Below are 20,096 nucleotides of genomic sequence, written 5' to 3' on the forward strand. Positions count from 1 at the left end.
TGCAGTCACCAGGGGCTTCAACAAATGAACCAGGGTCTGCTAGTCCTCATGATGACGAGGTACAGGTAAGGGACCCTGAGATGTCTGGGACTCCATCTGTTCCTGACGAAACCCCTAGAGCAGCCCCTCTACCACAGGTAACACCCAATCCAGAACCTGCAACACCTGTTGTCAGGAGATCAAGTAGAAGTTGTAGGACCCCACAGTACCTGAGAGATTACGTCTGCTGTGCTCACTGGGGGGGAGGGGTGTTGTGTATTGAGTCAAAGGATTTTATATCTGTATTATTATTGTCTGTATTTGCATTAGGGTAAAGTAATTGCCTTTTGGTTCCAGAGGGTACAGCTACTATTGGTTCATTTAAGCTGCTGTATTTGGATCCTCTGTCTTATTGGTTCCCTCCAAAAGGCAGGACTGTGATTGCCTGATATTGTTCCCTCCAAAATGTATCCTTTCTAGCTGTCCCTGTCCCTATAAATGTAGCTTTCCTCTCCCCAGACCTTAGTCTTGTTGCTTTAATAAAGAAGTGTTACTAGAGAACTGTCTCCAGCATGTTATGTCAAGAGAGCTGAAATCACAAACCCCACGTCACAACAGGTACTTTGCTTATTGCTCTTGATTTGGTGTTTTTGTGGCTTTTTCGGTTCCTCTTTTTGTGGCTGTGTGGAACCCAGTTCAGCTCCTGATGGATTGACATTGTGACTGCGGAAATGGCTAGAAGCATCCAAACAATGACTTATCAGTGCAGGTAAGAAAAAAAATTAATTTTCATTTTTATCATCTACAATATCTTATTTATTTTACCGTACAGTACATTAGTGATTGCTTTCATTTTATGGATCAGTGGTCTCATTAGAAAGTAAAATTCATGTTCAGATTGCTGTTTTTAAAAGTCTGGAATAGTTTAATCTGTTTGGAATTCCTTTGCATGGGAAAGTGTGCTTTGGGTTCAGAACGGATTACGTTTGAGAATCCAGGTACCACTGTATGTTGGCAACCAGGAAGAGGGCCTTCTTGGTGGTGGCGCCCGCCTTGTGGAACGCCCTCCCATCAGATGTCAAAGAAATAAACAACTAAATTAGACATTTAGAAGACATCTGAAGGCAGCCCTGTTTAAGGAAGTTTTGAATGACAGACATTCTAATGTATTTTTAATCTTTTGTTGGAAGCTGCCAAGAGTGGCTGGGGAAACCCAGCCGGATGGGAGAGGTAGAAATAATTTCTTGTTGTTGTTATTAATATTATTAGAAAATTGCATCAGATTAAAATAATTAGGTTTGATTCGTATTAATTTGGAAAGCCAATAAAAGGACTTGGAAGGTTGGACTCCCTCTGGGAAAGGCTGCCTGCCTCCTGTCCGCGGGAAGGTAGAGTCAGAAAGGGCGGAGCAGCCCAACCCGGATCGGCTCCTGCTGGTGCGGGGAGGGGGGAATGGTAAAAGGGTGGAAAAGGAGGGGAGAAGGAAGGAGGGCGGCGGCGGCTGCGCCCTCCGCCGCGCAATTTGGCCACCTGCCTCCTCCCCTCCCCCCACCGCCGCTGCTGATTGACAGCCCGTGGAGTCGCGACTGGGTGGAGCCGCTGGGTGGGGTCAGGCAGTTGGGTGGGGGAGAGAGGAGCCGCCGCCACCGGCGCCGCGTCCAGCAGCTAGGCTCGCTTTTGCACACACGGCGAGGGGAGCGCACTGCGGAGGCGGTGAGCGCGCGGGGAAGCGGTCCGGGGCAGTGGGCGGTGGGTGGAGGCGGTGATGGGTGGGGTCAGGGACGGGCAAATGGGCGGGGGAGCGTGGCTCTGCAGAAGAGAGCCACCGCCGCCCCCGGCGCGTCCAGCCAGGCTTGGGTACCCCCAGCAAGAGGTGAGCCCAGCGCGGAGCGGGCTGGGAGGTGGTCCTGCAGGGCGGTGGGTGGAGGCGGTGGTGGGTGGGGTGAGGGACAGGCAGATGGGTGGGTGAGCCCGGCTCGTCGGAGAAAAGCAGCCAGACACGCTCGCTTTGCGCACGGGGACCGCCGGCGAGAGGAGCGGGCAGGGAGGTGGTCCAGCAGGGCGGTGGGTGGAGGAGGTGACGGGTGGGTGGGCAGGGAAGCGGTCAAGGGCGGTGGGCGGAGGAGGCGGAAGCGCGGAGGCGGCGCCAGCCTCCCGCAAACGGGAGCGGCAGAGGACGCATCCGAGCCCGCCGGGAAGAGGAGGAGCTGGAGGCGTCTGTTACTAACGGAGGAGAGCCTCGGCTGGGCGTCTCCCGAGGGGGCGTGGCGGCTGTGGGGGCTTTCTGGCGCGGCCCTGCTGCTTCCCCCTGCCCCGCCGCCGATCCCGCGGGTGATGGAGCCAGGGTGGCGGCCGCTGCGCCCCTGGTGGCGGCGGATTGGCGGGGGGGGGAGGGCTGGCTCGGGTTGACAGGTGGGGTCGGGGGCGGTGGGTGGAGGCGGTGGTGGGTGGGGCCAGGGACGGGCAGACGGGTGGGGGAGCCCGGCTCGGCGGAGAAGAGCAGCCACTGCCACCGCCACCATCACCACCGGCGCGTCCAGCCAGGCTGCCTTTGCGCACGGGGACCCGCGGATAGGTGCGCCCGGCGCGGAGGCGCTAAGCGGGCAAGGAAGCCTCGGTCAAGGGCGGTTAGCGGAGGAGGCGGAAGCGCGGAGGCGCCACCCCCCGAGGAAACGGGAGCGGCAGAGGGCGCAGTCGAGCGCGCAGGAAAGAGGAGGAGCTGGAGAGGCCGGGCCGCTGCGCCTGTTATTATGCACGGGAGAGCCTCTGCTGGGCGTCTCCTGAGGTGGGGTGGCGGGGTGGGGTGCTTTCTGACGCGGCACTGCTGCTCCCTAGTCTCCCTGGTTCTGGCTGGCAGCGAGTCGGGGAGTGGGGGGCTGGAGCAGGCTCCGTGAGAACGATCCCGCGGGTGGAGCCAGGGTGGCCGCTGCGCTCCCGGAGGAGGCGAGGGAGCGAGGCTGGCTCCGCGTCGACAGGTGGGGACGCCCCCGGGCGGTGAGTGGGTGGAGGAGGTGGAAGCGCGGAGGCGGCGCCCCCCGAGGAAATGGGAGCGGCGGGCAGCGCGCAGGGAAGAGGAGGAGCTGGAGGACCGGCAGCCGCGACTTTTACGCACGGGAGAGCCTCTGCTTGGCGTCTCCCGGGGGGGGGGGTGCGCTCGAGCCCCTGTCTGGCAGCAAGTCCGGGGCTCGAGCAGGCTCGGTGAGAACGATCCATGGGTGGCCACTGCGCCCCCGGTGTCTGCGAGGCGATGGAGTGAGACTGGCTCCGGGTTGACAGGCGGGGGCGCCCCCGGGTGGTGGGCGGAGGAGGCGAAAGCGCAGAGGCGGCACAACCCCAGGAAACGGGAGCGGCAGAGGGCGCAGCGGAGCGCGCAGAGAGGGTTCCGGAACGGATTAAGTTTGAGAACCAGGGTACCACGCGGCTGGCTTCGTCTGAACTCAAATTCCCCCGTCTAATATCCCTAGTGCGAAAAGATTGTCATCAGAGCGCCTGGACTGAAATTGTCTTTCCAAAACTTCACTCTTGTAGTTTATCACCACAACAGCTAATCACTTTGGGTTTTAGTCAAGCAAACAAGCTAAACAATCTCGAGCGTCAGAACAACTTGGCCACAATCGGGGAATTTTTCCCATGGTATCACTACTTTCCGCCTATTCTACTCTTTGGCACCCTATATGCACAACTTTGATACAGTGGTACCTCGGGTTGCATACACTTCAGGTTACATACGCTTCAGGTTACAGACTCCACTAACCCAGAAATAGTACCTTGGGTTAAAAACTTTGCTTCAGGATGAGAACAGAATCGTGCGGCAGCGCAGCGGCAGCAGGAGGTCCCATTAGCTAAAGTGGTGTTTCAGGTTAAGAACAGTTTCAGGTTAAGAACGGACCTCTGGAACGAATTAAGTACTTAACCCGAGGTACCACTGTAATTCCAAAATAGTGACGTGCTTCTACTCTCGCAAGATTGAATATACCACCTTCGGCTGTCCTCGAGGGACAATTTCAAAAAATCTCACTGGGAAAAACTGTGGAGATGGCAGGACTGAATTGGTGGCTCATGTCCTTCTGGCCTGCGCTCTTTTCAAAGATTTCCAGAGCGGGGTTATCACCCCTCTTTTCTTGTCCATTCCAGGTCGCACCCCCACTGTTCCAGTGTTCTTCTTTTTGGCGGCTGCCAACAAAATATAAAATATTAAACAGACTAAAATGTCAAACCTTACAAACTTCCCTAAACAGGGGTGCCTTCCAATGTCTTCTAAAAGCCAGACAGTTGTCGATTTCCTTGACATCTGATGGGAGAGGGCATCACCACCGAGAAGGCTCTCTGCCTGGTTCCCTGCAGCCTCACACCTCACAGGGAGGGAACTGCCAGAAGGCCCTCGGGAGAGGGACCCCAGTGTCTGGAGTGGAGACGCTCCTTCAGCTCTACAGACCGAGGCTGTTGAGGGCTTTCAATGTCAGCACCAACACTTAGAATTGTGCCCAAAAATATCCTGGGATCCAATGTAGGTCTTTCAAAACCGGTGTTATGTGGTCTCGGCAGCCGCTCCCAGTTGCCACATTCTGGATTAATTGTAGTTTCCGAGTCACCTTCCAAGGTAGCCCCACATAGAGCGCATTGCAGTAGTCCAAGTTGGAGATAACCAGAGCATGCACCACTCTGACAAGACAGTTGGCGGGCAGGGAGGGTCTCATCCTGCATCCCAGATAGACCTGCCCTGGACACAGAATGGACCTGCACCTCCATAGGTCCAAAATGACCCCCAGGCTGCACACCTGGTCCTTCAAGGGCACAGTTGCCCCATTCAGGACCAGGGAGTCCCCCCACTGTCCCCCCACAACTGGACTTCAGTCTCATCCAGATCTGTTACCCACCATCCGCCCTCCAACCGCCTCCAGGCACTCACACAGGACCTTCACCGCCTTCACTGGTTCTGATTTAAAAGGGAGGCTGAGCTGGGTATCATCCGCATACTGGTGAACTCCCAGCAGAAACCCCCTGATAATCTCTCCCTGCAGGTTCATTTAGAAGTTAAAAAGCATGGGGGGGGGGAGAGAGACATTCCACAAGTGAGAGCCCAGCGGTCCAAAGACTGCTTATTGCTTTCCTTTTACATCTCATTAGATAGAGAAATTCATGTTAAATTGCTGTTTTAGGGTGTTTTTTTTAAGTCTGGGAGGCACACCCAGCCTGTGCTGGGTGGAGAGCGAGCGGCAGCAGGAACGCCCACATTCTTCCACTCTGGGCAGGGCCTGGGTAGCGCCAGGTCATGGAGAGGTTGCAAAGGGGATGGGTGGGCCTTGCACTTGACTCTGGGCCAGATTCGCCTCCTTGCTTAGGGCTTGTCAAGGCAGCTGAAGCTGGGTGGAGAGGGCCAGATGGGTGGAGTAGAAATAATAAAATGATCCTTATTATCCAGGAAAGCTCTGGCCGGCCTAAAGAGCTGGCGAGATAGGGGCACACCCAGCCGCCTGCAGCCGTGTCCGCACCTATGGCAGGAATTTCCTCCGGGCCTTGCCCTTCTCTGCTGCCAAATAAAGGGGGGGGGGAGAGGAAGAAGTCCAGGGAGGAAGAGGGAGGGAAAGAGAGAAGAGAGGATAGATGAAGGGAGATTGGAGAGAAATGGAGAGAAAGAGAAAAAAGTAGAGAGAGAGAGAGAAAATAAGAAGAAGACTAGGGAGGGAAAGAAAGAAGAGAGGGATAGAGGAAGGGAGATTTGAGAGAGGAATAGAGAGCAATAGGGAAAAAAGTAGAGAGAAAGACACAGAGAGAGAGAGAGATGTGAAGGCAGGGCTTGCTTGAGCATCAGGGAAGCCAGCCTGCAGGCTCTGTTGCCACGGCAACGGGATGCACCCGATAGAGCTTGGTACCTGGCCCCATCAGCATCCGCACCAGCAGCCTCAGACCAGCAGGGAGACCGGGTCCCTCTTGGCCTCCTTGGTGGGCAGGCGGGCAATGGAAGGGTCCCTTCTCCCTGCGAGGGGCCAGAGGGGAACTCTCCATTGCCCCAGAGGCCAAGCTCTGGGCCCTCCGTCCTCTCGTCGCTGCCTCGTGCTCAGAGAGACTTCTGCCGTCCTGCCCGCCCCCCAAAATTCGCACTCAAATTCCAAAAGTGAGGTGCGCTTTCCCCTAGAAAGAGATGCTGGCCTGGGTACCAGCTCCATCCTCAGGTGCATCCGGTTGCCATGGCAACAGAGCCTGCAGGGTGGCTTCCCTGTAATGCTCCAGCAAGCCTTGCCTTCACATCTCTCTCCCTCTCCCCCCCCCCCCCCCTTCCTCTCTCTGAGCCGCCTTAAATCGGATTTTTAAAATAAAATGCTTTGGGAGGAAAAATCTTTCTCAAGATTTTCTCTTTAAGCTAGTCCAAAGGCTATTCATCAGGAAAGAAGGATTTGTTTAAAGTTTTTCATGTGTGCTGAAACTCAGTCAGTTAGGCTTCCTCAAAATCAGCCATCCAGATGTTTTTGACTTACAACTCCCATGATCCGTAGCTAGCAGGTCAGGGATGCTGGGAATTGTAGTCTCAAAACATCTGGAGGGCTGAGGTTGAGGAAGCCTGCCCTAAATTTTTCTTTTAAAAAAAGTTTAAGCACATCAGTTAACAAACATGGATACATATACCATAATGTTGTTTTAGTTATTGTTTTAGTTAAATAAATTGTTTAAATAGTTATGAAGGAAATGATTCCTTTTCTCCTTCCAATCAAGCACAGCAGAAAAGTTGTCCAAACAGAAACAGTTAATTTATTAAACCTCCCCATAATTTTATAATTATGGGTCTAATAGTCTATGCATTTCTGAAAACTTATTACTCCAAAAAGGAAACATTCCTCCGGTTGTCCGTATTAAGAGGAGGCCAGCAAGGCTGAACCTTTTTGTAAAATCAAAAAACAAAAAACAACAACACAGATTCTATCATTCCAAAAAGGAAACCACCTTCTGCTTGTCAATATTTAAAAAAGGATGCCAGCAACATCTTTATCAACGACTTGGATGATGGACTCAAGGGCATCCTGATCAAATTTGCAGATGACACCAAACTGGGAGGGGTGGCTAACACCCCAGAGGACAGGATCACACTTCAAAATGACCTTGACAGATTAGAGAACTGGGCCAAAACAAACAAGATGAATTTTAACAGGGAGAAATGTAAAGTATTGCACTTGGGCAAAAAAAATGAGAGGCACAAATACAAGATGGGGGACACCTGGCTTGAGAGCAGTACATGTGAAAAGGATCTAGGAGTCTTGGTTGACCACAAACTTGACATGAGCCAACAGTGTGATGCGGCAGCTAAAAAAGCCAATGCAATTCTGGGCTGCATCAATAGGAGCATAGCATCTAGATCAAGGGAAGTAATAGTGCCACTGTATTCTGCTCTGGTCAGACCTCACCTGGAGTACTGTGTCCAGTACTGGGCACCACAGTTCAAGAAGGACACTGACAAACTGGAACGTGTCCAGAGGAGGGCAACCAAAATGGCCAAAGGCCTGGAAACGATGCCTTATGAGGAACAGTTAAGGGAGCTGGGCATGTTTAGCCTGGAGAAGAGGAGGTTAAGGGGTGATATGAGAGCCATGTTCAAATGTATAAAAGGATGTCACATAGAGGAGGGAGAAAGGTTGTTTTCTGCTGCTCCAGAGAAGCAGACACGGAGCAATGGATCCAAACTACAAGAAAGAAGATTCCACCTAAACATTAGGAAAAACTTCCTGACAGTAAGAGCTGTTCGACAGTGGAACTTGCTGCCAAGGAGTGTGGTGGAGTCTCCTACTTTGGAGGTCTTTAAGCAGAGGCTTGACAACCATATGTCAGGAGTGCTCTGATGGTGTTTCCTGCTTGGCAGGGGGTTGGACTCGATGGCCCTTGTGGTCTCTTCCAACTCTATGATTCTATAAGGTCGAACCTTTCTGTAAACGCAGGGTGCCCTGGCTGGGCTTTCCTTTTGACTGTGGGTGGAGGTGGGTGGGTGGGTGCATTTTGGAGGGTTGCCCCACACCTAAGTCAGTTCTCCGGGGCTGCCCTTTGCCAACTCTTGGAAAGGCCTTGGGGGTCCGGCTGCAGCCAGGGGGGCCCTTTTTGCAAAGCTTTTGGCGGCACTTGCAACCCCCAGCTTTCTGTTAAAAAAAGCATCTTCAGTTTTATTTGGGCAGGGAGCATCATGAGTGCTCATAGTCTTGGCCTTAGGACATCATCATCATACTACTATAGGGTTGTTGTTTGTATTTTGATTTCATGTATGCAATATTTTATGTCAACCGCCCTGAGACCTTTGGGTCTAAGGCGGTATAAAGATAAAATTAACAATAATAATAATAGTAATAGTAATAATAATAATGAAGAAGAATTTCATTAAGAATTTTATGATTCTCAAAAGGAAACTTTCCTCTGCTTTTTGTAAAAAAAAAGGGATTTTATTATTCCAAAATCGAAACCTTCCTCCAGCTGTCCATATTAAGGGAATGCCAGCAAGATTGAACCTTTCTGTATAAAAAAGGATTTGATGATTCCAAAAAGGAAACCTCCCTCCACTTCGCCATATTCAGAGGAGGCCAGCAAGGCTGAACCTTTCTGTAAAAAAAGGGATTTTACTATTCCAAAAAGGAAGCTTTCCTCAGCTTGTCTAAAAGTAAGTGGATGCCAGCTAGGTTGAACCTTTCTGTATTATTGCAGAAAGGAAACCTTCCTCCGATTGTCAATCAGAGGATGCCAGCAAGGCTGAACCTTTCTGTTAAGACAAAAGGGGGTTTATGATTTCAATAAGGAAACCTTCCCAAGGTGTTCAGGAACCCAGACCTGACTGGCCCTTCTCTTCCCTTCCCCAGGCTCCCGGCACCTCTGCCCACCATGAGTTCCTCGCCACTGCTGGGTGACGGCGAGCTGCCAGCCGCGTTGCTGGGTGACATTAAGACTGAGCCCCCCGAGGAGCTGCTGGCCGAGCCGGTGGATCTGTCGGTCCACAAAACCAAGGTGCCACCAGTGCCCCAGATCCCTCTCTCCTGCTTCCGGACCAGTGCACCGCCCGCCGTGTCACCGGCGCCACTGGGCTCCGCGTCCTCGGCCATCCCAGCTGTCCTGTCTCCGGGCTCCATCCTGGCCTCAAGCCAGGGCAGCGGCGGGCAGCAGATCCTGCACGTGATCCACACGATCCCCTCGTTCCAGCTGCCCGGCAAGATGGGCAAACTCCAGACCATCCCGCTGGTGGTCCAGTCGCTGCCGGTTGTCTATGCTGCCGTGCCGGCCGACGGGGTGGCGGCAGCCGCCGTGACGGTGCCCCTCATCGGGGGCGACGGGAAGGACGCCGGGTCCGGTGAGGGTGCTGCAGGGTGGTCATAGATCATGACAATATTAAGAGCATGCCAGCAAGGCTGAACCTTTCTATAAAAGAAGGATTTTATCAGCTTCCTCCGATTCTACATATTGAGAGGATGCCAGCAACGCTGAACCTTTCAGTAAACGAAGGATTTCATTGTTCCAAAAAGGAAAGCTGCTTCCAATTGTCCATATTAAGAAGATGCTGAACCTTTCTGTAAATAAAGGATTTCATTATTCCCCAAAGGGGAAGTAAACAAAGGCAGGGAGAAATGACCATGTCAGATCACTAAACTCCAGGAAACTACAAATATATCCCGGAAAGTCTTGTCCTTTTTCTGAATGCGCCTTTGTTTTTTCCTGCAGTGAAAGTTGATCCCGGTTCCATTTGCCCAATTGGCATTGGCAGCGAGAGTGACGACAGCGCTTCGGAGAGCCTCCCGGCCTCCTTCCCCGAGCTCCAGAGAGAGTGAGTTTCCTGCCAGAGGATGCCAGCAAGGATGAACCTTTCTGTAAAGAAAGGATTTAAATTGAGTCTTACGGATTTAAATTGATTTAATTTATACTGTTGTTGTTGTTATTATTATTATTAGGATTAGGGTTAGCAATAAGGGTTAGAGATAGGAATAGGAGTTAGGGACAGGGATTAGGGATAGAGTTGTTGTTAGTTGAATCTTACTCTCAGGTTCTGCTGTTTCTCGTCCTTGATTGACTGTTTTTTTCATTGTTATTTTATTTCTAACAATGAGTGGCCAGATGGGAGGGGTATGGATCATATAATAATAATAATAATAATAATAATAATAATAATAATAATAATAATAATAATAGGACGTTGAGTCTTACTATCAGGTTCTGGTGTTTGTCATGTGTCTGTTTTTTACTGTTTTTTTAATTGTTATTTTATTTCTAACAATGAGTGGCCAGGTGGGCGGGTAGAAATAATAAACTAGTAGTAGTAGTAGTATTTTGTTACCCCCCCCCCTCTGCCGATCTCTTGCCAGGCCTTCCTCTGTGAGCCAGATGCAGCAGACCGACTCCCCAGACCTCAAGAAGAGGCGCATTCACCAGTGTGACTTTGAGGGTTGTAGCAAAGTTTACACAAAGAGCTCACACTTAAAAGCGCACAGAAGAATACACACAGGTAGGGTCAACTTTTCTGGCATCCTCTTAATATTGACAATCAGAGGAAGACTTTTTTTTATCATAATAAATTCCTTGCTGGTATTCTCCTAATACTGATAATGGGAGGAAGGGTTTCTTTTTGGAATAATAAAATCCCTTTGTTAAAAGGAAGGGACAGCCTTGCTGGCATCCTATTTATTTCATGTTACTAAAACAATAACCCTCTGTTGCCCCCCGCAGGAGAGAAGCCGTATAAGTGTACCTGGGAGGGCTGTACCTGGAAATTTGCCCGTTCTGATGAATTGACCCGGCATTTCCGGAAACACACAGGCATCAAGCCCTTCCGCTGCTCGGACTGCGACCGGAGCTTCTCGCGCTCGGACCACCTGGCTCTCCATCGCCGGAGACACATCATGATGTGAAATTGGAGGGCCGGCGGTCACCCTCGGATCTCCCCCCCCCCCCAAATATCCAGGGGTCAAAGGAGAACTTTTGGCAGAGTGAAGAACCATGACAGCGAGTTTGATACCCAAGCCAAGATGGGTGGAGTCTCTCGGACCTTTACCGAAAGGTTCAGCCTTGCTGACATTCTCTGAATAGGGACAATCGGTGGAAGGTTTCCTTTTGGGGATAAGAGGAATAACCTCAATCGACGGGTGCCATTCCCCTTTGGCAGAAGGGGTCGAGCCGGACTTGAACCTGGAACCTGGTTCGACCAATGGGGGTAGTTTCCCCTTTGGTGGATGGGGGGGGTCTGGGGGCAACAGAGGAGGGTCTTCCTTGTACGGATCAATATATGAGATTTTGGGTGGGATATGAACATGAACATCTCCCCGGGTTCCGAGTGTGAGTGGCGCATTCCCATAGGAAGGGATTGATTGAGAGCTGTTTGTGGATTTTCCTCTCGAGCGAGAGCATTGATCGCCGAAACGAAAGCAATCGTCAATGGACCGTTCGATGAAGTAAATAAGACAGGACAGCGTTACTTTGAGTCTCAAACTTCAGTCCAAAGCGTTCCAAGTGCAAGTCATGCTTTCCCATAGAAAGGAATGCAAAACGGATTAAGACAGCAATTTAACATGAATTTTGCTCTCTAACAAGACCATTGATCCCCAAAACGAAACCAATACAGTGTACCTCGCAAGATGAATGCCTCGCAAGACAAAAAACTCGCTAGACGAAAGGTTTTTCCGTTTTTGATTTGCCTCGCAAGACGAATTTCCCTATGGGCTTGCTTCGCAAGACGAAAACGTCTCGCGACTTTGTTTCCTTTGTCTAAAAACAAAGACATGTTTTGTTTATAAAGTTAATTTATTTTCCCTTCAATTTTTGAACTGCTCTTTACAGTATGTGTGACTTTAAAGAGCAGTTAATAAACTGTTGTTGTACCAAATTTGGCTTTTTTTGGACTTTTTTTGACCATAGGAACGCATTAATTGATTTTCAATGCATTCCTATGGGATTTCGTGATTCGCAAGACGAAAAATTCGCTAGGCGACAAAACTTGCGGAACGAATTAATTTCGTCTTGCGGGGCACCACTGTAATCAGTGGACTGTACTATGAAATAAATAGGATCTTGTAGATGATAGAAACTAAAATTAATTCTTTTCCTCACCTGCACTGACCTGATTGATCCGTTCTGGACTTTTAAAAACAGCCATTTGAATGTGAATTTTGCTCTTTATTGAGAAATTGATCCCCGAAATGAAACCAATAATCAATAGACTGTACAATAAAATAAATAAGATCTTGTAGATGATAAAAATTGGAATTTATTTTTTTCCTGACCTGCACTAGTGATAGGCATTGTTTGGATGGGGGCCGGTTTGATCCGTTTCTGCAATCACACAATCAATCAATCAATAGCTGAACTGGGATCCACACAGTCACAAAAACCAATGAGCCACAGGTTGGATTCAGTACCAACAAAATGAAGTGTTCAAAGCAGATAAAAAAACAAAACAGGTTTTCCAAGTGAAATTTCAATATTAGATAAAGAATTATTGCAAGAATTATTGCAAGACAAAGGTGATTTCTAAAATATATGGAATTTTATTGCAATGGGATGTAAAAGAGGTAATGATCCAATAGGCTATGGATATCGGTAGTAAACTGATTCGATTATCATCATGGGGGAAATTATGGATGGAGAGTTGGAGATTTGCGGCTTGTGAGGCGATAGAGGAAAATGGGATAAAGATGTTTAACAGATGGCATTTAACACAAAATCTAACACAATGACAGATGGTATTTAAGCAAAACATTAAAAATGTATAAAACAAAATCAAAAATGGGTCAGAGGGGAAACCAAGTAGGTGGGGCACTCTTACAGGGCGTTTGAGCACCAAAGGTTTCCTCTTGAGGATAATAAAATCCCCTTTTTTACAGAAAGGTTCAGAGTTGCTGGCATCCTCTTAATATGGACAATGCGGCTGTTTGGCTGGGGGCCTCCATCTTTAGTTCTGGTGCCTTTTCATGTGCAGCGCCAAGTGGTCCGATCGGGAAAAACATCGCCCACAGGCGAGGCACCCAAAGGGTTTGGCACCCGTGTGTTTCCGGTAGTGGCGTGTCAGCTCGTCAGATCGGGCGAAGCACCACTCACACCCGTCCCAAGCGCACCGATATGGCTTCTCGCCTGGAAAGGGGGCAGAAGAAAGAAGGAAAAGGAGCGGCGTTAGAAACATCTGCCCAGCCTTTCTCCTCCCAGGGCTCATTTTCATAGCAGATGCCCAGGGGTTGGCGCTGCGGGTTGAATGGCACCCAGAAATCGGAACCAGCAAAGGTGCTGGGTATGCCTAGAGGTGGTTGGAGGATGGATGGCGATTGAAATCCCTAGTCCGTAAGGCTTGATTGAAATCCTTTTTTTACTGAGAGGTTCATCCTTGTTGGTATCTTCTTAATGTGGACAAGCAGAGGGAGGTTTAATTTTTGGAATAATAAAATCCTTTTTTTACAGAAAGGTTCAGCCACTTAATATGGACAAGTGGAGGAAAGTTTCTTTTTTGGAATAATAAATTTTCAGAGTAGTTTTTACAGTGTTACTGTAAGGAAAAGGACTTAATTCAAGTCTTACTGACTAGGGGTTTAAATTGTGATTTAAATCAAAATTTAAATCAATTTGATTTAAATCAAATCTACCCAGGATATAACTGTAAAAAACTACTCTGAAAATTTATTACTACAAAAATGAAACCTCCCTCCGTTTGTCAATATTAAGAGGATTCCAGCAAGGTTGAACTAAAAAAAAAAGGAATTTAATCATTCCAAAACGAAAACCTTTCCCCAGTTGTCCATATTAGGATACCAGCAAGGCTGAACCTTTCTATAAAAAAAGGATTTAAATTGATTCTTACTGACCAGGGATTTAAATTGTGATTTAAATCGACTGTATTTAAATCATATCCACCAGGGGGCGGGGGACATTTCTAATTCCACCCCAATCATCTCCCTTACAAGCCGCCCTCAGGTTTAGCCGCAGCCAACCACATACCTGTGTGAGTCCTCTGATGTGCTTTCAGGTGAGAACTTTTGGTGTAAACCTTTGTGCAACCTGTGAAGAGATCGGGATGAATTGGTGGGGTGAAATAGTAGTAGTAGTAGTAGTAGTAGTAGTAGTAGTAGTAGTAGTAGAGGGCCTTTTTCACCACCTCTATTGCATCTGCAGAAAACAGCAGCAGGAGACTTTTTCAGGTGGTTCGCAATCTATCAGAACCACCTGCACCACCAGGGCCTGGTAGGGACCCCAAGATCTCCTGCAATGCTTTTGCAAAGTTTTTTTTGCAGATGAAGTCGCTCAGATTCAGGAAGAGGTAGACTCCACCATGGGAGCAGGGCCAGGGCGGGAGAGTGCTAGAGTTCTGTCTGGTCCTGTTACATGGGATCAATTCCAATCTGTTACCTCCGAGGATGTGGACAGGCTGCTTGGACGAGTGAAACCAACCACCTGTCTCCTTGCTCCTTGCCCATCCTGGCTTATAAAAGCTAGCCGGGAAGGGCTGGGCAATGGGCTTTGCGGTGTGGTGAAAGCTTCTCTCTGTGAGGGAGCTTTCCCAGACCCGCTGAAAGAGGCGGTCATCAAACCGCTTCTTAAAAAAACATCTTTAGACCCAGCCAATATGGCCAACTATCGCCCAGTCTCAAATCTTCCATTCTTCGGCAGGGTGACTGAGCGGGTGGTGGCTGAACAACTCCAGGCACGCCTGGAGGATGTGGACCATTTGGATCCCTTCCAGTCGGGATTCAGGCCTCACCATGGGACTGAAACTGCCTTGGTCGCGCTGGTCGGTGATCTCTGGTGGGCTAGGAACAAAGGTGAGAGCTGTTTCCTAGTTCTGCTGGATCTCTCAGCGGTGTTTGATACCATCGACCATAACATCCTTCTGGACCATCTAGAGGGGCTGGGAGCTGGGGGCACTGTCATACAGTGGTTTCGCTCCTTCCTCCTGGGCAGTGTTCAGAAAGTGGGGGGGGGGATGAGTGCTCAGACCCCTGGGGCCTCACTTGTGGGGTGCCTCAGGGTTCTGTCCTCTCCCCCATGCTTTTTAACATCTATATGAAACCGCTGGGAGAGATCATCAGGGGGTTTGGGCTGGGTGTTCATCAGTATACAGATGACACCCAGCTCTACCTCTCTTTCAAATCAGAACCAGTGAAGGCGGTGAAGGTCCTGTGTGAGTGCCTGGAGGCGGTTGGAGGATGGATGGTGGCTAACAGATTGAGGTTGAATCCTGATAAGACAGAAGTACTGTTTTTGGGGGACAGGAGACGGGTGGGTGTGGGGGACTCCCTGGTCCTGAATGGGGTAACTGTGCCCCTGAAGGACCAGGTGTGCAGCCTGGGAGTCATTTTGGACTCACAGGAGACGGTCAATTCTGTGTCCAGGGCGGCTGTCTACCAGCTCCACCTGGTACGCAGGCTGAGACCCTATCTGCCTCCAGACTGTCTCACCAGAGTGGTGCATGCTCTAGTTACCTCTCGCTTGGACTACTGCAATGCGCTCTATGTGGAGCTACCTTTGAAGGTGACCCAGAAACTGCAATTAATCCAGAATGCGGCAGCTAGACTGGGGACTTGGAGCGGCCACCAGGACCACATAACACAGGTCTTGAGAGATCTGCATCGGCTCCCAGTACGTTTCTGAGCACAATTCAAAGTGTTGGTGCTGACCTTTCAAGCCCTAAATGGCCTCGGCTCAGTATACCTGAAGGAGCGTCTTCCCCCCCCCCCCATCGTTCAGCCTGGACACAGAGGTCCATCTCCAAGGGCCTTCTGGCGGTTCCCTCATTGCAACAAATGAGGTTACAGGGAACCAGACAGAGGGCCTTCTCGGTAGTGGCGCCCTGTGTCAAGGAAATAAGCAGCTATCCTATCTTTAGAAGACATCTGAAGGCAGCCCTGTTTAGGGAAGTTTTTAATATAATGCTGTATTGTTTTTAACACTTGATTGGGGGCCACCCAGAGTGGCTGGGGAAACTCAGCCAGATGGGTGGGGTATAAATAATAAATTATTATTGTAGTAGTAGTAGTAGTAATAGCAGTGGCAGTAATAATAATAATAGTAGTAATAATAATAACAATAACAATAATCCGTATCAGCCTGAATATAAGCCTCACTTTTTCCCCAAATTATGACCGCGAAAAGTGAAAGTGCAGCTTATATTCAGGCCACTTGTCAATTTTAAGAGGATGCCAGCAAGGTTGGACCTTTCTGCAAAAAAAAATGAATTTATTATCCCAAAAAGGAAACCTCCCTCTCCTTGTCAATATTCAGAGGATGCCTGCAAGGCTGTACCTTTGTCTAAAAAGGGATTTTATTATCCCAAAAAGGAAACCTTCTCCTTGTTAATATTCAGGGGATGCCAGCAAGGCTGAAAAAAGGATTGGTCCTACCGGAGTAGTCACAATGATGGACCCTTCTCTTCTCCAGCTCCGGGTTGTTCCTCTGGCTGTACTTGGGGATCGGCACGGCGAGGGTCCGCAATCCACCATGCAGCGTTGGCATTTGGCCCTGGAGGGGTCCTTTCACCGACGAGGCAGCCTGGTCCTGCCTTTGAGAGATGCCCTTGGCAACCTCCGGGTTGCCAGGCTGCGAGTTTGGTGGTGATGGCGGCAGGCCCAGGGACAGGCACCCCAAGATCCGACCCGGATTGGAGAAGACGTGGAAGGCGCTGCCAAAGTCGGGGAGGGTCTGCCATGTCCCGGCTGGGCCTGGCCTGGCCAAGAAGGTGCCGGGTTCCGATTTGACCCGGGCGAAGGGGGCGAGGGGCTTGGGGGGCCGGTAGAGGCCCGTGCGAAGGTGGGCAGAAGGTGGCTTCTCTGCGGAGAAGTATTCGTCGACCACGGAGGCGCTTTCCCGGCGGTACTTCGGCCCGACGTCCAGGGGGGTGGCGGGCAAATGTCCTGAGAGGTACTGGTCCATTTCGAAGGGGGCCTGGAGGAGAAAGGGCAGTTAGTGGAATAATAAAAAACCCCTTTTTACAGAAAGGTTCAACCTTGTTGGCACCTTCTTATATGGACAAGCAGAGGAATGTTTCCTAATTGGAATAATGAAATCATTTTTTTACAGAAAGGCTCAACCTTGCTGCCATCCTCAATATTGGCAACCATAGGAAGGTTTCCTTTTTGGAATCATAAATTTTCAGAGTCGTTTTTACACTTCTATCAAAAATTACTGATTTGGTTCCACTCTTAGAAATACATAAGAGCGAAGATTATGAAATGACGGTGAGGTTTAATAAGTTAACTGCCGATATCTGGACAACTTTTCTGCCATACTTGATTGGAAGGAGAAAAATAACCATTTCTTTAATAACCATTTATTTAAGTAAAAGAATAATATAGTACCATATGCATCCATGTTTGTTAACTGATGTGGTTAAACAATTTTTAAAAAATGAAGTGTAGAAATGACTCTGAAAATTTATGATTCCACAAAGGAAATTTTCCTCTGCTTGTCCATATAAGAGGATGCTAGCAAGGTTGAACCTTTCTGTAGAAAAAGAATTTTATTATTCCAAAAAGGAAACCTTCCTCTGATGCCACAGCAAGGTTGAAAAAGGATTTTATATCAAGTCTCCCGGACTAGGGATTTAAATCGATTCAATTCAAATCAAATCCACCCTGCTTTTGCCCTCTTATCCTCAGAGTGTTCTTGAAGGAAAAAGAACAAGCATCTTGAACCCGGGGTCAAGACCAAGATTGAACGATCTGAGGAGCAAATATTGACCTTGGTCAATAATTTACTAGGGAGACAATAAAAAATGACATTGAGCCAAGTAAGTATGTACCGTATTGTCCCAAATATAAGCCTCATATTTCCCCCAAAATCCCAACCGTGAAACGCTAAAGGGTGCCTTATATTCAGGCCAATACGATACCGTATTCAGGCCAATATGCGCCAATTAGGCAGGGGGTGTTTACTGAATTATTGTTTTTATTTCAATTTTACGTATTTGATATTTGACGTGAACGGCCCCGAGACCTTTGGGTGTAGGGTGGTATAAAAATTAAGTAAGTAAGTAAATATATAAATGAAAAAATGAAAAATAAATTAAAAACCCAGAATATGGGGTTTTCCTGCAGCTCACTTACCTGGGCCAGAGCCTGTTGACTTTCTGAGATCTGTACCGTCGGTTGGATGTCTTCGAAGACATCTGTGTCTTCCATGTTGGTGGGTTTTGAAACTGGACAGCAGCTCATCCTACCCACCCTGCCCTTCTTCTACTTGGCAGAGTTGCGGAAAAAACTCAAATCCGAGAAAAAAAATGAGATTTTTGGGACAATTTGGCCCCTCAGAAAGCTGACTCGCCCGTTGATAATTTGGAGCAAGAATCCCAAATCTGTTGCACGAAAAATTCCCAATTTACAGAGTTCTGAAACTCAAATCAAAGAAGAAAAGCACGTTTTTTGGACAATGCAAAAATAAGGCCCTCTTCCTAATCTTGAGGAATCCAGTTGCTCTGCAGTCTCAAGAATCCCAAATCATGTTGCACGAAAAATTCCCACTTTGCAGCTGCAAAAAACTCAAATCCGAGAAGAAAAACCAGGTTTTTTTAACGATGCAGAGAATCAGGCACCCGGAAGCATCTAATCTGCAGCTTTAAGAATATCCCAATCCGCGGCAAGAAAAATTTACCTGTCTGAAAGTGGGCAGTTCTTTCTCTCTGTCAGCCAATCAGGAGGGATCTCACTCAACTCCGGCCAATGAGAGGGCCAGAAACCCTCTTCTTTAAAGGAACACAAGATAGAAGGATTTTTTATTTTTTGTTGGAGAAATAGAAAGAAAGAAGGGCAGGTTTGGTGCAGTCTTTCCAGGTTGAATCTCCTCTCCTCGATTCTCGGTGGTTCCCAGGCTATTTGGACCATTCCACTACTGAAATACAACAACAACAACAACAACAATAATAATGGTAATATTCAAGTATATTATCTATACCCCGACCATCAGGCTGGGCTTCCCCAGCCACTCTGGGCAGCTCCTGACAGATGAAAAACAGAATAAAACCCTGTAAGATTTAAATCCCTTTTTTACAGAAAGGTTCAACCGTGCTGACATCCTCTTAATACGGACAAGCAGAGGAAAGTTTCCTTTTCCTTTTTTTACAGAAAGGTTCAACCTTACTGGCATACTCTTAATATGGACAAGCGGAGGAAGATTTCCTTTTTGGAATCATAAAAGCCTCTTTTTTGCTGGCATCCTCCGAAAATGGACTGTATTTCGAGATGAGTCGGGAAATGAGAGTACTCCTAAACATTAAAAAATAAAATAAAATAAAAAGCACTGGTTCTATGAAAATACCTTTGTGTGTAACGGTTTTTTTCTTCCTGTAACATTGAGAGTATCTAAAAAAACTGACGTCATCTGGCTCAGTGACCGCCACAGCATGGAAACAGTTAATACAGTGTACGTGTTTTGTGCTGGATTGCGCCTATTTTTCCACTCACCACTGGCCTCCTTGGTGAGGTGTGTTTGCTGAGCCGGGTTTTCCTGGCAACCATTCCTGGAAAGCAATGAAGCTGCAAAATACAGCCTTTAACAGTACAACAACAACAGCATTTCCCTTGGCAGACTGTCTTGGCCACAACCAACATGCTGGGACAATGCGCTGGGGGGCGGGAGCATGCAGGGAATCACAATGGACCGGAAAATCGAATTAATCCGAAATGCATTCCTGCGAACACACCCAGGGATGCTCTGCATGCCAGAGGCGATAACCTTCGTACTTCCAAAAAACATCGACCGCATCAGCCCTGGTTCCCAAGCACCCTGGTTCCCAAATGCCTTGGTTCCCAAACACCCTGGTTCCCAAATGCCTTGGTACTCAAACGCCTTGGTAGCAAACGCCCTGGTTTCCAAATGTCTTGGTACCCAAACATCCTGGTTCCCAAGCGCCTTGGTACCCAAACACCCTGGTTCCCAAATGCCCAAAACCCAGAAGTAAGTGTTCTGGTTTCTGGACGTTTTTTGGAAGCTGAATGTCCGACGCAGCTGTTAGTGGTCCTTTCCAGGGTGCCTGTGCCAACTGGAATCTGCATCTTGACTTCTGAACATTTCGGACGTCAAACAGACTTCCGGAGCAGATTCAGTTTGCCGCTTTTTCGGTTTCTTTGTTTTCGCGACTGTGTGGAACCTGGTTCAGCTCCGGATGGATGGATGGTATTACCGCGGAAATGGAT

General features: G+C 48.7%; 2 protein-coding genes and 1 long non-coding RNA gene across 5 annotated transcripts; 2 read left to right on the forward strand and 1 right to left on the reverse strand.

The window, feature by feature from the left end:
• Nucleotides 1-1,437: 1,437 nt before the first annotated feature.
• KLF8 (KLF transcription factor 8) lies at nucleotides 1,438-12,186 on the forward strand. 2 transcript variants are annotated; one of them, XM_083486555.1, is made up of 6 exons: nucleotides 1,438-1,692; nucleotides 8,808-9,292; nucleotides 9,661-9,763; nucleotides 10,299-10,438; nucleotides 10,660-11,550; nucleotides 11,970-12,186. In XM_083486555.1, the coding sequence occupies exons 2-5, from the start codon at nucleotides 8,830-8,832 to the stop codon at nucleotides 10,839-10,841; spliced, it is 888 nt and encodes a 295-aa protein (XP_083342681.1). In that variant the 5' UTR covers nucleotides 1,438-1,692; nucleotides 8,808-8,829; the 3' UTR covers nucleotides 10,842-11,550; nucleotides 11,970-12,186. The 2 variants fall into 2 exon arrangements, with proteins under 2 accessions (XP_083342681.1, XP_083342680.1); XM_083486554.1 differs by lacking the exon at nucleotides 1,438-1,692 and adding an exon at nucleotides 1,739-1,896.
• LOC310698923 lies at nucleotides 2,962-6,850 on the forward strand. Its single transcript, XR_014521825.1, has 2 exons — nucleotides 2,962-4,250; nucleotides 4,357-6,850. It is a non-coding gene; the product is annotated as an uncharacterized lncRNA (long non-coding RNA).
• Nucleotides 12,187-12,453: 267 nt separating the features above from the next.
• Nucleotides 12,454-20,020, reverse strand: LOC310698842 (Krueppel-like factor 5). Of its 2 annotated transcripts, XM_083486594.1 has the most exons (5): nucleotides 19,365-20,020; nucleotides 18,012-18,792; nucleotides 16,311-16,851; nucleotides 13,912-13,971; nucleotides 12,454-13,056 (listed from the first exon to the last, which is right to left on the reverse strand). In XM_083486594.1, exons 2-5 carry the CDS (start codon nucleotides 18,117-18,119, stop codon nucleotides 12,878-12,880), a joined length of 888 nt encoding a protein of 295 aa, XP_083342720.1. In that variant the 5' UTR covers nucleotides 18,120-18,792; nucleotides 19,365-20,020; the 3' UTR covers nucleotides 12,454-12,877. The 2 variants fall into 2 exon arrangements, with proteins under 2 accessions (XP_083342720.1, XP_083342721.1); XM_083486595.1 differs by lacking the exon at nucleotides 13,912-13,971.
• Between the last annotated feature and the right edge of the window lie 76 nt (nucleotides 20,021-20,096).

Source organism: Podarcis liolepis (assembly GCF_965112155.1).
Source record: "Podarcis liolepis genome assembly, chromosome: Z".
NCBI classification, from domain to species: Eukaryota; Metazoa; Chordata; class Lepidosauria; order Squamata; family Lacertidae; genus Podarcis; species Podarcis liolepis.

What these genes read in the sequence shown, in the direction of transcription:
- KLF8 (XM_083486554.1), top strand. Translation starts at nt 1,745, where the DNA reads ATGGGTGGGGTCAGGGACGGGCAAATGGGCGGGGGAGCGTGGCTCTGC. An exon ending in GGAGGTGGTCCTGCAGGGCG is followed by an intron (nt 1,897 to 8,807) that starts GTGGGTGGAGGC and finishes TCCCTTCCCCAG; the next exon opens with GCTCCCGGCACCTCTGCCCA. An exon ending in GCACAGAAGAATACACACAG is followed by an intron (nt 10,439 to 10,659) that starts GTAGGGTCAACT and finishes TGCCCCCCGCAG; the next exon opens with GAGAGAAGCCGTATAAGTGT.
- LOC310698842 (XM_083486594.1), bottom strand. Translation starts at nt 18,119, where the DNA reads ATGAGCTGCTGTCCAGTTTCAAAACCCACCAACATGGAAGACACAGAT. An exon ending in CCATCATTGTGACTACTCCG is followed by an intron (nt 13,972 to 16,310) that starts GTAGGACCAATC and finishes ATCTCTTCACAG; the next exon opens with GTTGCACAAAGGTTTACACC. An exon ending in ACATCAGAGGACTCACACAG is followed by an intron (nt 13,057 to 13,911) that starts GTATGTGGTTGG and finishes CCCCCTTTCCAG; the next exon opens with GCGAGAAGCCATATCGGTGC.